General features: G+C 54.3%; 1 protein-coding gene across 3 annotated transcripts in view; it reads left to right on the top strand.

Moving 5' to 3' along the window:
• The window catches only part of ADAMTS14 (ADAM metallopeptidase with thrombospondin type 1 motif 14), a 72,992-nt gene that overhangs the window by 15,188 nt on the left and 44,358 nt on the right, over positions 1 to 13,446 (top strand). For all 3 annotated transcript variants that reach the window (XM_059170023.1, XM_059170024.1, XM_059170022.1), the window contains exons 3-4: positions 7,017 to 7,173; positions 12,985 to 13,175. In XM_059170023.1, coding sequence (XP_059026006.1) covers positions 7,017 to 7,173; positions 12,985 to 13,175 — 348 coding nt within the window. The remainder of the gene's footprint in view (positions 1 to 7,016; positions 7,174 to 12,984; positions 13,176 to 13,446) is intronic.

The raw sequence follows: 13,446 nt of genomic DNA, 5'->3' as shown, positions 1-13,446 counted from the left end.
GCCACCCAGCAGATCACAGCCTCCCCCCCACCAGCTCAGGGCAAACTTGGTGAATTATCCTTCACTCCCAGTGGAGTCACCCCTGGAGGGAAGGAGCTGGTTAGGTTCTCAGACCAGATAGATGCCATGTGGACTGTCCTTGGTCAGGCTCAGCCCAGGGACAGGCTCACGACCCGAGGCGTGCAGTAATGCAGCTGCCCGCACCCCCTGCCCAGCCCCCCTCTCGTTCACAGCCTGTTCTCATTGTCCTCCCCTTCCCTCTCTGTCTTGCCCATTTCCTGCATTACAGCAAATGGATTCTGGTTGGACGATGACAGTTGATAATACTCTGTGAAACTCCCATGATCCCTTAAACATTCCATTGTCTGGAAGCTTCCGGAGTCCAGATCAGTGGTTCCCAGCCCTGGTGGCACAGCACAGTCACCTGGGCAGCTCAGAGAACCTCCTGATGCCTGGGCTGTACCCGCTGAGATTTGATCTGTTGGCCTGGGGTGTGGTCTCAGCGCTGGAAATTCTGCAAATGCCCCTGGGGATTCAAATGGGCATCTGGCGGGGCTGCCCACTGCTATGTGCTTCTGGAAAAGTCTACTACTGTGTGTTTGGTGGAAAAGTCGGGGTCAGGTCGGGGGTTTTGGGAGGACCAGCCGAGAGAAGGACAGAACGGAAGAGGTTGTCCCCCTGCCGTGGGCCACGCCTCAGAAGGACCTTGGCAAGTCGTGACTTCAGTCCATCCTGCTAGTAACCCTTTGGTTTTACACGGGGACTCTGAGACTTGGGGAGGGCCTGACTCCCAGCTGCAGCCTCTACACCATTGGCAGGGAAGTTGGGGGACAGAAATGGAGGGCTTCATGGGGTTGGTTTCCTTTTTTTAAACTGTGTTTTAAATACTTCTCATATAATGATGCCTCGTTTGTTGCAGCAGACCGACATTCCGTGCAGAATGAACGTCCCTTTTCAGATGGGCAATCATAGAAAAGTCAGAAAACACCTCAGAGTTTAAAGAGAAGGAAGTTGCTGCAATTTTGCCACCCAGAGACAGGTCTCTAGCAGCTGGGTGTGTTCCAGCAACCTTGTACGTCCTTTGTCATCTTCCAAATTACCCTGCACCGGCGCAGCCACTTCTTGGGAAGGAAGTTTCCCCTCAAGGATGCTCAACCCATAGTATCTTTTTCCTCCGGTATTTCTTCCCATGTGTGGACAGGGATCTGAGTGGGGGTAAAACCAGGTCACAGTGGGACCCAGAGTTCGAGGCTAACCGTCCCATGGTTTCAGAATGCAGCTCCTGGAGCCATCTGCTCCCTTCCTGAGCCACAGGGACTCCCAGGCACACGGTGAATGAGGCAGATGATAATCCTGGCAGCCAGTGGGAACACGAGCATAGTCCTTGCCGTGCACCTGGACCCTACTAGCCGCTCTGTGCACGTTCCTCAGTGCAAGCCCCCAGGATCGGTGCTGGTATAATTCGGAGACAGGGGGATGTGGGAGCAACTTGTCCAAGACAACAGGGCGTGAGAGTGGCAGCACCCAGGGATGCTGGGTGGCTCCCTGCATTGACCCACCACACCTACCACAGCCCTTCTCCCCCGAGAAGCATCCCGGCTGCAGATGGCCTGGGAAGCCTGTCCCCTAGCGCTTCCCAGGGTGTGGGGCCTGCAGAGGTCCTGAGCTCAGCTGAAGACCTCCAGCTGGTGGAGGCGGTTGGCTTCTTGGTGTTTCTTCCGAGACCCTGGCCTCTTCTGGGAGTTTTCCGGCTGCGTGAGTGGGGCATGCAGGGCCAGACACACCGGCTGAGGACGAGCCCTTCAGCTCTCATTCTGGCCTCCGAGGGCTCTTTCCTCCTGCCTATCCCCAGAATGGCAGCTCGGGAAGAATCAGCTTTCAGGCTCGCCTTGGCCAGGGTCCGGGCCTTGGCAGCAGAGCTCCCGCAGCCTGGAGCTCTCACAGCAGGTTTGAATTACCCGGGATCGCAGCCTCCTCGGGCCTTGGTCCCAGCCGCGCTGACTCACACTTCCATGGCCCTGCGCGGCTCGTGTGCGAGTGTCCTCGGTGTGCGTGCATGCGTGTGTGTCCGCCGGCATGCGGCTGGCGCCATCCCTTGAGGGGCCTCGCAGTGCGTGCGTGGCCCTGTGGTACGCCTGCGTGTGGTCTCTCATTTCCATAAATATGCATCCTGTTTAATAGGTTTATTGAGATACAGGTCCCGCACTATAAAGTGTAAAGTGTACAGTGCAGTGAATTTTTATGATGTGCATGGATTTGGGTAATTATTGCCACATTCAGTTTGAGACCGTTTTTACTATTCCAGAAAGAAGCCTTGTGCCCTTTTGTGGTCACCCTTTACCACCACCACCCCCATCCATGACCCCAGCTCTTGGCAACTGCTCATCTTTCTCTGTCTGTATCTGTCTATAGACTTTTCTCCATTCTGGATGTTTCCTATGGATGGAATCGTATACTGTGTGGCCTGTCGTGCCTGACTTCTTTGACTCAGCAGGACGTGTTCGAGATTCATCTGTGTTTCGGCATGCATTTTTCCTTTTGTTTTTCTGTTCATCCATTCATCTGTTGGAGTGGAATTGTGGGGTCCTGTGGTCACTGTTTCCCATTTTGTGGGGCTGCTAGAGTGCTATCCAGAGTGGCCGCATCACCGGCTGTGTCCGGTATGGAGGGGAGCAGAGACTCTGGCAGTAGCCGGCCAGGGCTGGTGGGGGGAGGGAGTTTCCCAGGTGGGGCATCCCCGAGGGCATGCGTGTGCCAGCAAGAATGTTCCAAGAGAGCCTGAGCATGGTGATGCCAGAAAGAGGGTGCTAATTTCAGGAGCTAAGTTCTGGAGAGGGAGGGGGGCCGGAGATGAGGAGAGGCACAGCTGGAGGAAGTTCGTAGGGTGGTGGCAGGGTAGGGAAGAGCCTGCCTGATGGTGCCTGTTTCTCTTTGAAAATAGGACAAGAAGAGCTGGGAACAGTGGTAGGAGTCTCAGCCCTCGGGAGACCTGGGATGCAGACGTAGCAGGGAAATGCAGCCGCTGATTCCAAGTGAGATCAGTGGGCACTGTGTGCGTTTCTCCCTCAGTATGCAGACCTGGAGAGGGTGGTCGGGTGGGTCGAACCAGGGCAGTGGGAAGGAAGGAAAGGCATGGAGAGAGAGCTATGGGTGTTCGCGGAAGTATCATGCATCTAGACTGAGAAGTCCAAGGTGGGGGGAAGGGAAGCGAGGACGTGGCAGGGGCGGGTGGTAATAGTGGAGGTATGGACAGTGATGGAGCAGTGAGGTCACGCACTGGAGGTCTTGGTGATGCTTGGTGACATCTGGAGCCAGAGTGCAGGGGTTGGGGGAGTAGGACGGTGGTTGAAGGGAAGTGGACACCTGCAGTGGGGGCTTTTGAGTTCTGGACGGTGATGTGGTCTAGGCCGGGGATAGAAGCAGGTTGCTGGGTTGGGGTGGGGAGTGGGGGGACTGGAGGGAAGCCATTTCAGGTTCTCTTACTGCTCCCAGCTATGTGCATCCCCCTCCCCACCCCCACCCCGGCATCCCCTTGCTAGGCTTCCTTTCGTTTCCTACAGTGGAAGAGTTTTAAGCTGGGTTTGCTGGAAGCCTGGAACCTGAGGCAGCACAGCCGGCAGTAAAACCTTGGTAATGGAATTTCCAGAACACGTTTGGGCCCGAGAATGTGCTCTCCTTGGGAGGTGGTGGGATGGTTGGATGGGTTGGAGGCCTGCTCTGCTCCTTTATCCTCTGGGGAGGCCCTGCATGGGCTGACCTTGGAAGAAGCAGCAGGAGGGGACCTGGCTTACCCCTCACCTGGCTTCACTGGGGCTGTCATCTTGAAATAGGTCCTCCTGGGCATTCTGCAAAGGTTAGTGAATTCGAGGGCACAGCAAGGGGGCTCTGGATTACACTTTGCTAGAGAGAACGTGTATGGCTGTCCTCCCAGAGTTCCGCCACTTACCAGTGCCTGGACCCCAGGCCAAGTCCTTGCTCCCTGTCTCTGCACTTGACCTTGCACACACGGAGCACTTTCCCTGTCTCCGCCCAGACTTTAGTACCTGCAGGGACACATATGTCAGTCTTTGAGGGTCTCTTCTAAGAGAAGTGTTGCCTTATTGTACCCTTGCCTCATAGTTTATGTGCAAATACGTGCAATGTCAGAATAAACACATTTATATATACACATATACACAGATGTCTAATTCTAAAATAACATGGCTTCAGTTACCTGCTGAAATATGTGGGACCTCATCCTGATGGTAGACAGCTACCAATGACCAGCTGAACTTGCTCAGTTATGACCTGTGGCAGGAGACAAGGATAAGCCAGTGCCTGTGTCCTCCAACACCACATGACCCCGTCTCCTTCAGGCGCCCCAGACTTGCCCTCTGGACCTGGGGGCTTCCCCTGCAGGGAGGCTGGGCGGAGGCCTCTGGATGAAGACACAGCAGAAGGCATTACCTTTGCAACTGACATGATGTCATGATGCCATATTGGAGATGTCAGACAGGTCCCCTTTGGCCACTCACCTCCCAAGACAGGCCTCTCAGTAGCAGCCATAGGAAAGGGGTCCAGATCCTGGCTTCTGGTGGCCAGGCCTATGCCTTCGAGAGTTTCTATTTGGAGAAATGGCTTGATGGCCTGCCTAGTATGTGGTTCAGCGGGCTCTAAGCAGCTGTGTGTTGTTGCTGTCTGTGCTGCATGAAGACCCTTTCTCATGCATGTTTCCATGGAGTTACTCTTTCCACGAGAAGAAAGTACCGGTGAAAACAGATAGGGTCGACCTTTATTTTCCAAAAACTTAAGTTCCCCCTTTTCTGGACGTCTTATACAGAAATTTGATTTGATTTGAGTCCTTTAAAATTAGCTACCACTTTTCAGAAATATAAACATCTCGTAAATTGAGAGACGGGAGTAATTTGGCAGGGAGGCAGAGAGCCAGAATGTTGCCGTTGCCAGTCTGTCTGCCCCAAGTGGTGCCTGGTTTCCTGGCCAGGGCAGAGCAGGAGATGGTCCGCCAAATCTCTTACGATGCAGATGGGGAAACTGAAGGCCATGGGGGAGGGACCTGCCCAGTCTACCCCCTCATCATGGCCGAGCTGCCCACCCATCCCCTCTCTAGGACGAGGGTCTCAGAGGCTGAGGTCTGTCAAGGCCAGATGCAGTGCCCAAAATGGACCAGGAACATTGCTGGCAAGTTCTGTCCTTGACCCCAGGGGTTTGGTGGGATCGATAGTCAAAGAGGTTTGAAACTTCTTTCCCAGGTTGTATATTACAGGGCTTGGGTCTTTGCCCTCCCCAGTTAACCGGGATAGGGAAATAGGGGTTCACTAACTCTTCCCTGGGGAGAGGTTTGCGCTGTCACTTACTTACTGGGTGACTGGGCAGGTTTCTTAACCATTCCGATGGAGCCTGTTTCCTGATCTGTGAAATGGGTCTAATATTTGCCTCTGTCTTCTAAGGCTGTGGTAAAGGTGAAATGAGATATGTAAACAAAGTGGCAGATACTATTGTTAGCATTAGTGATAAGAAGACTATTTACAAAGCGTGGAGTGTAGGGAAGTGTGTTGCAGCTCAGTAAAACCTTACCAGTGTCCCTGCACTGAACAGGTTACATCTTGAAGGATGGAGTTCTGTGTTGCTGGAGGCATCCAAACAAAAGTGAAGAACTCCTCTGAGTAGGGAGGTGGTTGACGGATTGATTGAAGCTTCAGACTGGGGCACACATGGCGATCCTGAAAGGTCCATGATTGTGGGCAGAAGGGGTGAGCCGGACGGCAGTGCCTTGCAGCCCAGCCTGCTGCCGTGTGGATCATTCCAGAGCCTGCATCCCTCGTGGGAGGCCCTGAGATCTGGTGGCCACGTGGGGCAGGGGATGCCAGAATTTGAGGAGCTGCGGTAGCTGTGGCTGGAAGAGGACTGATGGCGGCCGATGCACGTGTTCAGGAGGTCCTAGAGGACGTCTCTCAGAACAGGCTGCGGTGGGGATATTGGTGGCATTTGGCTGTGTAAAGTCACAGCTGCTTTAAAAAGAGTCTCTTCGATTCAAGTGGAGAAGGTCTGATGGTTTGGTAAGAATAGTTTCTTCACACGCTGCCTGGTGTTCACAGCTGCATTCCCAGCGTCTGGAGCGGTGCTGGTATACAGCAGGCACTTAATAGGTAGCTGTTGAATGAGTGAAGGAATTCGACAAATACATATTCCTTTAGAACTGCCTGTTGTTTTTCAGGCACTGTGGTGGGTGGGCTTGTCTGACTGCTTTCTAGAGCTGGCGAGGGTGGGAGGAGGGGGGAGATGACGGAGGGTGGGGGGTGGGGGAGGGGAGGGGGGTGCGGGGAGGGCGGGAGCTTGTGCAACCCAACCCATGTCTTCACACACATCGCATTACAAGTCTCGTTGGCCCCCGTGATTATTGCCTTCATTGGGGGCTAATAACACGCTTGCCGGCCTTGGCCAAGGTTATGTTTTTAATGTTTTCATTTCCAAGGCCAACACCTGATTATTTTTACAGGCATATCTTGATGCAGGCGAAAAATTAGATTAAAAACAGGGCACACATTCCTGTGCCCTACCCTGGCTCTTTCATTGTTGGCGAACATTAGCGGCTGTCCCGGGTGTAGACGCACACATGCTTTAAATCTGAAATAATAGCCCTTTGTATGGGAGTGGGGGAACAAGCACCCTTGTGAGGCATAATTAACCTTTACCAGTAGGACTCTCCCCTCCCCCCCGTCTGCCCTGTAGGTAAAGGCAGATCTTCAGGATGGCACTTTGGGGTTGGAATTCTGCACACTCATGGGGTTCCACAGCACAGGAAAAGTGGATCCGCTCTGCTCGATATGGGCATGCCCCCCCCACCCCTTGCTCGGCGTCTTCCCACCCACTTGCCCCTCCCCGCCCTCGAGGAGGGGTCTGCACGCTGGGGAGTCACACATGCGTGTGTTCCCAAATGCTCGCCTGTTGTGTGCGGTGTATTCACACTCCTTCTCTCTCCCCCTTTGCTCCTCCGGCTGGCCGCGGGCCTGGTTCAGGCGGGCCTCATCCGCACGGACAGCAGCGACTACTTCATAGAGCCCCTGGAGTGGGGGCAGCAGGAGCAGGAGGCCAGCGGGAGGACGCACGTGGTGTACCGCCGGGAGGTCCGCCAGCAGGAGTGGGCCGAGCCCGGCGGGGACCTTCACAATGAAGGTAGGCACTGGGCAGGTCCCTGAGCTCCACCTCGGCCTGGACCTACGGTATTTCTAGGTCACTTTGGACCTTAACCTCTGGAGCCTTGGCCTCAGTCTTCTCATCTGTAAAGTGGGACTGGAACATGTATACTGGCAGAGAAACCCAGGGGGTTTTAGAGGCTTCTACAGCTGGCTGGAGTTGGGGGCCAGGTCAGTGACTCGGCTCCCCTGAACTGAGGCCCTGGGGACTCCAGAGGCCTCTGCGCAGCCCTACATTGCTTCGGAAGGCGATTTCCTGGACTTGCAGAAGGTGCAGTGGTTCCAGTTAGCTCTTTCCCCCCTTAAAAATCAGCTCAACCCTTGGGAATCAGAGGAAGGAAGGTCTTAGGGCACTCATAGGGAGAACTGCCAGGTATCAGGGCATCGGAGTCCACTTTGGGTCCAACAGACCATTTTTAAATCCTATGTCCAACACTGTCGGCTGTGAGACCCTAACCAAGTTACTTAACATCTCTGAACCTCGTTTTCTAATCTGTAAGGTGGGGGCAACTGTGGCAGTCTCCGGCTATGTGTATTAGTGATAGTCCATATAAAACTCCTAGTGTGGGGCTTGGCATGTAGCAGGTGTTTGATAAATGATTTGCTCTTACTCCAGTATTGTTATTAGGGTAAGTACTGAGCAGTTAGGCGAGAGCCCCCAGGGAGCAGGGGTAGCCTTGCAGTCTGGGAATGGGCACAGGAGCCCGCACACCAGCAGCCCTTAGGACCCATGCTCGTGGGAGTGAAGCGGGGAGGCAGCATGTGCTGGTCCCAGGCCCATGGCCAGACATGTTGTCCAACTTAGCTTTGCCATGAAGCCCCTTGGGCCAAGAGGACACGAGGAGGCCTTGGGTAGAATCTGGCCTTGAATGGACCGCACCCTCCTGCCAGGGCCCTGGTGGGGTGGGGCAGAGTGAGAAGGAATGCTTGGAAACCAATTGTCCCCACACACAGAGGCCTCCTTTGAGGCTCCCCCTGCTGTCCCAGTGTTGCTTATAGGAGAGGCTGAGCTGGATGGTGGAGGGCTCTGCAGGCCTGGGATAGGGGGTGGGGGTCAAGGACTCATGGAGCCTCAGGGGGTGTTGGGGGGAGCTGGGGTGGATTTCAGGGGCAGCCTGGGACAGGGCCATGCCTTCCACTGTGGCTGGGAAGAAGAACGTGTCTCCCTGGGCTCCTTTTTATCTGAGGCCAGTTCTGAACAAAAGACCATCAATATCCCTTTTGGGATAGACCCTGGGGAAGTTCTGCTCCACGGCGGTGAGCCTGAAACCAACCACATTGCTTGCCGTCACAGTCAGTGGCTAGCTAGGAAGCCACTGAGCTCACAGAGTTGGCATTCAGGCTGGGGAAGGCTGGTGGGGCTCCCCATCATTGGGGGAGCCCTGGGCCTGTGGGGGATGCCATGCTCTGGGCCCACCTGTGTCTCTCCTTAGAAAGACAAGCTGTGGTGGAGGGCTTCCTTGGAAACCTGTCGACATTCACTGTTACTTTAAGACCACTGGTGGGTCTGGGCCCAGGGAGAATATTAGCATTTCTGGGTGTACCTGTCTCTATTTATCATTCTTGATAAACACAAAAGGTTTCACCTCTTGTCTGTGGGTATACCTCTTAGCCCTCTGAGAAATGCCTCAGAGGCCTAGGCTAGAGTTTGCTTAGTTGCCAGTAAATGGGCTTTTGAGAAATCTGCCTCAGCCTGAGCTCCTTTCTCCATCTCTGTCTGTCCCCATGGCCCATGCTGCCCAAGTGTCAGCCCAGCTCAAGGGTCCCCTTTCCTGGATCACAGAGCCCTCTGGATTTCGCCTGGGACCGTCTTCTTGTCCCAGATAGGCTGGGGCGTTCCTAGAGAACAGATACTTTGTCTTCATGATCTTTCTTCCTTACATGCCTCTACCACCCCACAGGGTCTGGCTTTCCTCGAGGAAGGAGAGGAGGCATCAGAAGACCCATCGGATTGATTTTCTAGCTGAGCTATGGCCTGTGAAGGGGCCTCAGCCCCCTGGGCACCACTGTAGGAGTATCTGACATGCACCGATGAACTTGGGGACAGGGGATTCTTCCTAGCACTCAGGGTGTGGTCTTGACGGCTGCTTCCGGAAGAGCCTGCGTGTCCCCACAGACTCACCCACTCATACAGAGCACACATTCATGCATGCACACTCACACACCTCACACACTCATCTACTCATACGTAACACACTACATTTGGAGTCTGGAGGTAGAAATTCCCCTGGCCAGACTGCCACAGGGACTGCCCTGTGGACGGTGCTTGGCCTCAGGGCCTGTGTCCCAGATACAACCATGCTCCTAGGGCTGCGCTTTCCCTCCTCACCCCACAGCCCCGCTCTCATGAATTAATGACCAGTCCCCTTTGCCCCCTCCCCAGCCCCTGGGCAGCCACCTATCTACCTCCTCTCTCCATGGATTGTTCTGGGCGTCCTATGTAAAGGGAATCAGGCAACATGTGGCCTTTTGTGATTGGCTTCTGTCACTCAGCCTGTGCAGTCCATCCGTGTAGCGTGTGTCAGCCCTTCCCTGCGTGTGGCTGGTGATATTCCAATTGCATGAACAGACCACGTTTTCTTGATCTCACCATCTGTGGATGGACATTTGGGTTGTTTCTGTTTGTTGGTTATGACGATAACACCTCTCTGAGCGTTCTCGTACAGGTGTTTGTGTGGACGTATGTTTTCAATTCTTTTGGGTATAGAGCTTGGAGTGGAATTGCTGCGTCCTGTGGTAACACTGTATTTAACTTCTGGGGCAACTGCCAGGCTGTTTTTCAGAGTAGCCGCACCATTTCACTCTCTCGGGGGGCTTCTTGGGTGGGCTCCTGGAAAGCTTCCCAGGGGCCCTGCTTCCCGCACCCTCCCCACTTGGAAGGTTACCTAGGTCTGGCCCAAAGAATGAGAGACGGAAGAGGGTGTGGGTGGCACCTCTCCAGGGCCTGTGGTGAGGTCAGCAGGTCCTCCCCCACAGCCCCTTGCTATCTTTGCTGTGAGGGAAGTCTGGGTGGGCCCTGAGAGGGTGTGACCACGGGAGAGCCGGAGCCCTGGGTTTGCTTTTGTTCTGGGCTTTGGCCGTTAAGCTGCTGTGTGACCTGGGAGGCATCCGGCAGCCTCTCTGAGCCTTCCTTTGACAGACCTGACTGGGAGAACTGTCAAGGTTCCAGCTGCACATTTAACTCGCAGTTGGTAAATCTACGGGCCCTGCTCATGTGTTGTGTTGGGAGTGACTGTCGTTTAGTGTCCCCACTCCAGGGGGGAGAATGCCTGCCCCCTCTCCTCCCCTCCTCTCTCCTAGACATTTGTCTCTGGGCTGCTATACTCACCCTGGGCTCAGGTGCCAGGTCGAGTGAGGGCGACCACAGCCGGAGCCCCACTCTCCAGCCTGAGCGTCACTCAGTGAGCTGGCCGCATGCTTCTGCTTTCCCCATGGGCCAGTGGGCACGTTTTTCCAATGCTTTAGTCCAGTGCTTTCCTTCCTTTGCGCTTGCAGGCTGCTAACCAGAGGGAAGAGAAAGAGAAACAGTAGAGTCCCATGGTTCCCTCTGTTGTCCTGTCCTCAGATTTCAGGTCCTCAAGTGCCCGTGTCTCGGCAGAGACGCGAGTCCTGCCTCTCAGCTTCTATGGACACGGGCACCCACATTGTGGCCGGCGTCACCCCATACTTGCTCACAGTGGATTTTGCCAGTGTCCTTCCCTCTGCTCAGGATCCTCCGTGCCCTAAACTCCAGCAGGTTTCTCCTATTCCCGGTCTGGCCCAGCTTAGATGTCCTCTCTTCCAGAAGCTTCTGTCAGTTCCCCAGTTCTGGTTTGGGTCTCCAGTGTGGCAGCCTTCCCTAGTCAGTCCTCCTGTAGGCCTTGAATTTATAATACTACCTTCTGGTTCCTTCTCTGTCACCTGGGGCAGGCAGTGGGGCTCGAGGGGAGGGGATCCTGCCTTCATCATCTACCCAGCATCCACCCACCTCCTAAATTCGGGCCCCTCCTGCAGCCACACCCCTTGATACATGCTGGGCGTGCTCTGGTGGCATTTTTCTATCCTTAGCCTCTGTTCTACTCTTTGGGAGATTCTCACATAACTGGATATTCATAGAAATCAGTGGTACAAGAGTCAGAACTTCAGGGTAGGATGGTGGGGGAAATCATGAAATGTTAAGGCTTTGGAGCCTTCTCAAGAGACCCCAGGCTCCTATCTTGCTTCCTTAGTGTGGGGGAGGAGAAATAAATTTCCCTTTACCCTTCTAGGTTCTTGGCTGAGGCACCCTGTAATAAAAGATACACAAGAATAAAGCAAACAGAGGTTTAACTACATGGATACCTCCTGTAGACATGGGAGAGCCCCAGGGAGACTGAGTAACCCCCTAAACGGTCCAGGCCACCACCTTAACATCTCCAGCTAAAGACAACAGAAGATGTTGGTGGGTGGAGAGGAGGAGCGGGTTATAGGACGTTACCAAGGAAAGCTCAGTAAACAAGGGGAAGGTTATGTGGATTTAGGTCATTTCCTTTCTTTATTGATAAGAGTTTCCCGAGATTTAAAGTCATCCTCCTTTTCCTGGTAGAGACAGGGAGACACACTTACAAATGGGGATTTTCCTTCTACATGAAAAGTCTCTTGACAAAAGGCTCACTTCTACACAATTTCCAGAGCTTTCCCTGTGTCTGCTGTTTCGTAAAAATAATCCGTCTAAAATAACCCTCACACACAGAGAGGTGGTGCCCCCTTTCATTAGTTTTTCCCACAGCATCCTCAGGAACCCTTAACTTGACTGCCCCAACCAATGTTGCTCTGGTCTATTCAGACTAGGATGTAGATGACTGATACCTGCTTTGGGTGCTACCTTTCTTGGTAGTAGCCCCCATGGTGACGTTTCCAGGTCTGCTCTCTTGATTGGGACAGACCAGGACAAGCTTCTCTGGACCGCAGTATGTTGACCTGTATATTGGAGCAGTGACCTGAGAGTTGTAAGGATTGGATTGGACTCAGTTAGGCTGGGGGTTTGCAAACTAAGACCCACCACGTATTTCTGGAATTTTAGTTTTATTGGGACAGACATACTTGTCTGCCCATATATTGTTTATGGGCACTTGTATGCCAAATTGAATCGCTGAGACAGAGACGGTATGACTCACAAAGCCAGAAATACTATCTGGTCCTCTACAGAAAATGTTTGACAACTCCTAGATTACATCATACAAGTTCATAATCCTAGTTAAATAAATATTTTTGCTTTTTGCCAAAAAGGTAAAGCGGTGGTGATGACATTTTGGGTTGCTAGCAGTGACCTGGAGGGAGGGATCTGGGTGGGGAGGATACTCCAGGGGTTTCTGCATAGGCTTGCGGTAGCACCACGATTTATTCTCTTTATTGAGACGTTTCTATCCACTGCCATTTTTTATTTTTATAGCCAGGTCCTGGGTAAGAGATCAAGGATGGTTCATCCCCATGTCACAGGATGGGAAGGGGGGGCTTGGATGGGTGAATGGGCCAGGCTAGGGCACACAGGGAGATAGCGCTGTGTGAGAACTGGGGACCTAGGCTCAGGATTCCCAGCCAGATCCCCCTTTTCTGCTGTTCATCGCCTCAAAGACGGAGCTGTGGCTTGGTGCTCGGCAAAGGGCTTGTGCCCCAGAATTCTGCCGTGTGGAAGGAACCCTCATGCTAAGCTGGCTTCCAGAGGCAGGAAGAGGGCCCATGCGATGGTGCTGGGTAGGCCGGTGGGCGGCGTCTGAGCCACAGCCACTCCCGTGGGTCTGACCTCTGTCCCTCTTCCCATCCTGGTTGGCAGCCTTCAGCCTGGGCGACCTCCCCAACCTGCTGGGCCTGGTGGGGCAGCCGCTGGGCGACGGGGAGCGGAAGCGGCGGCACGCGAAGGCGGGCAGCTACAGCATCGAGGTGCTGCTGGTGGTCGATGACTCGGTGGTGCGTTTCCACGGCAAGGAGCACGTGCAGAACTACGTCCTCACCCTCATGAACATCGTGAGTGTCCCCGCATCCCGGGGTGTCGGGGTGGGGGGTGCCACCGGTCTTGGTTCTAGCAGCCCATTTCTCTCGGGCCCGGTGTTTCCCGGTGGTTTTCCCAGCAGTGAGACAGGCCTGAGCAGGTGTGCTGTCCACTCCAGACCAAGGCTGGTCTCCACTGTGCACGCCTGTGCCGAGGGGTCCCTTGGCCATCAGCGCCAGCCCCTGGCAAGCTGGCATCCTGGGGACAGTGGCTTGAGGGCGGGGACACATTCAGAGCCCCAGGCAG

Source organism: Mustela lutreola, chromosome 4 (assembly GCF_030435805.1).
Source record: "Mustela lutreola isolate mMusLut2 chromosome 4, mMusLut2.pri, whole genome shotgun sequence".
Lineage (NCBI taxonomy): Eukaryota > Metazoa > Chordata > Mammalia > Carnivora > Mustelidae > Mustela > Mustela lutreola.
This window is presented reverse-complemented; position numbering and strand designations above follow the sequence as displayed.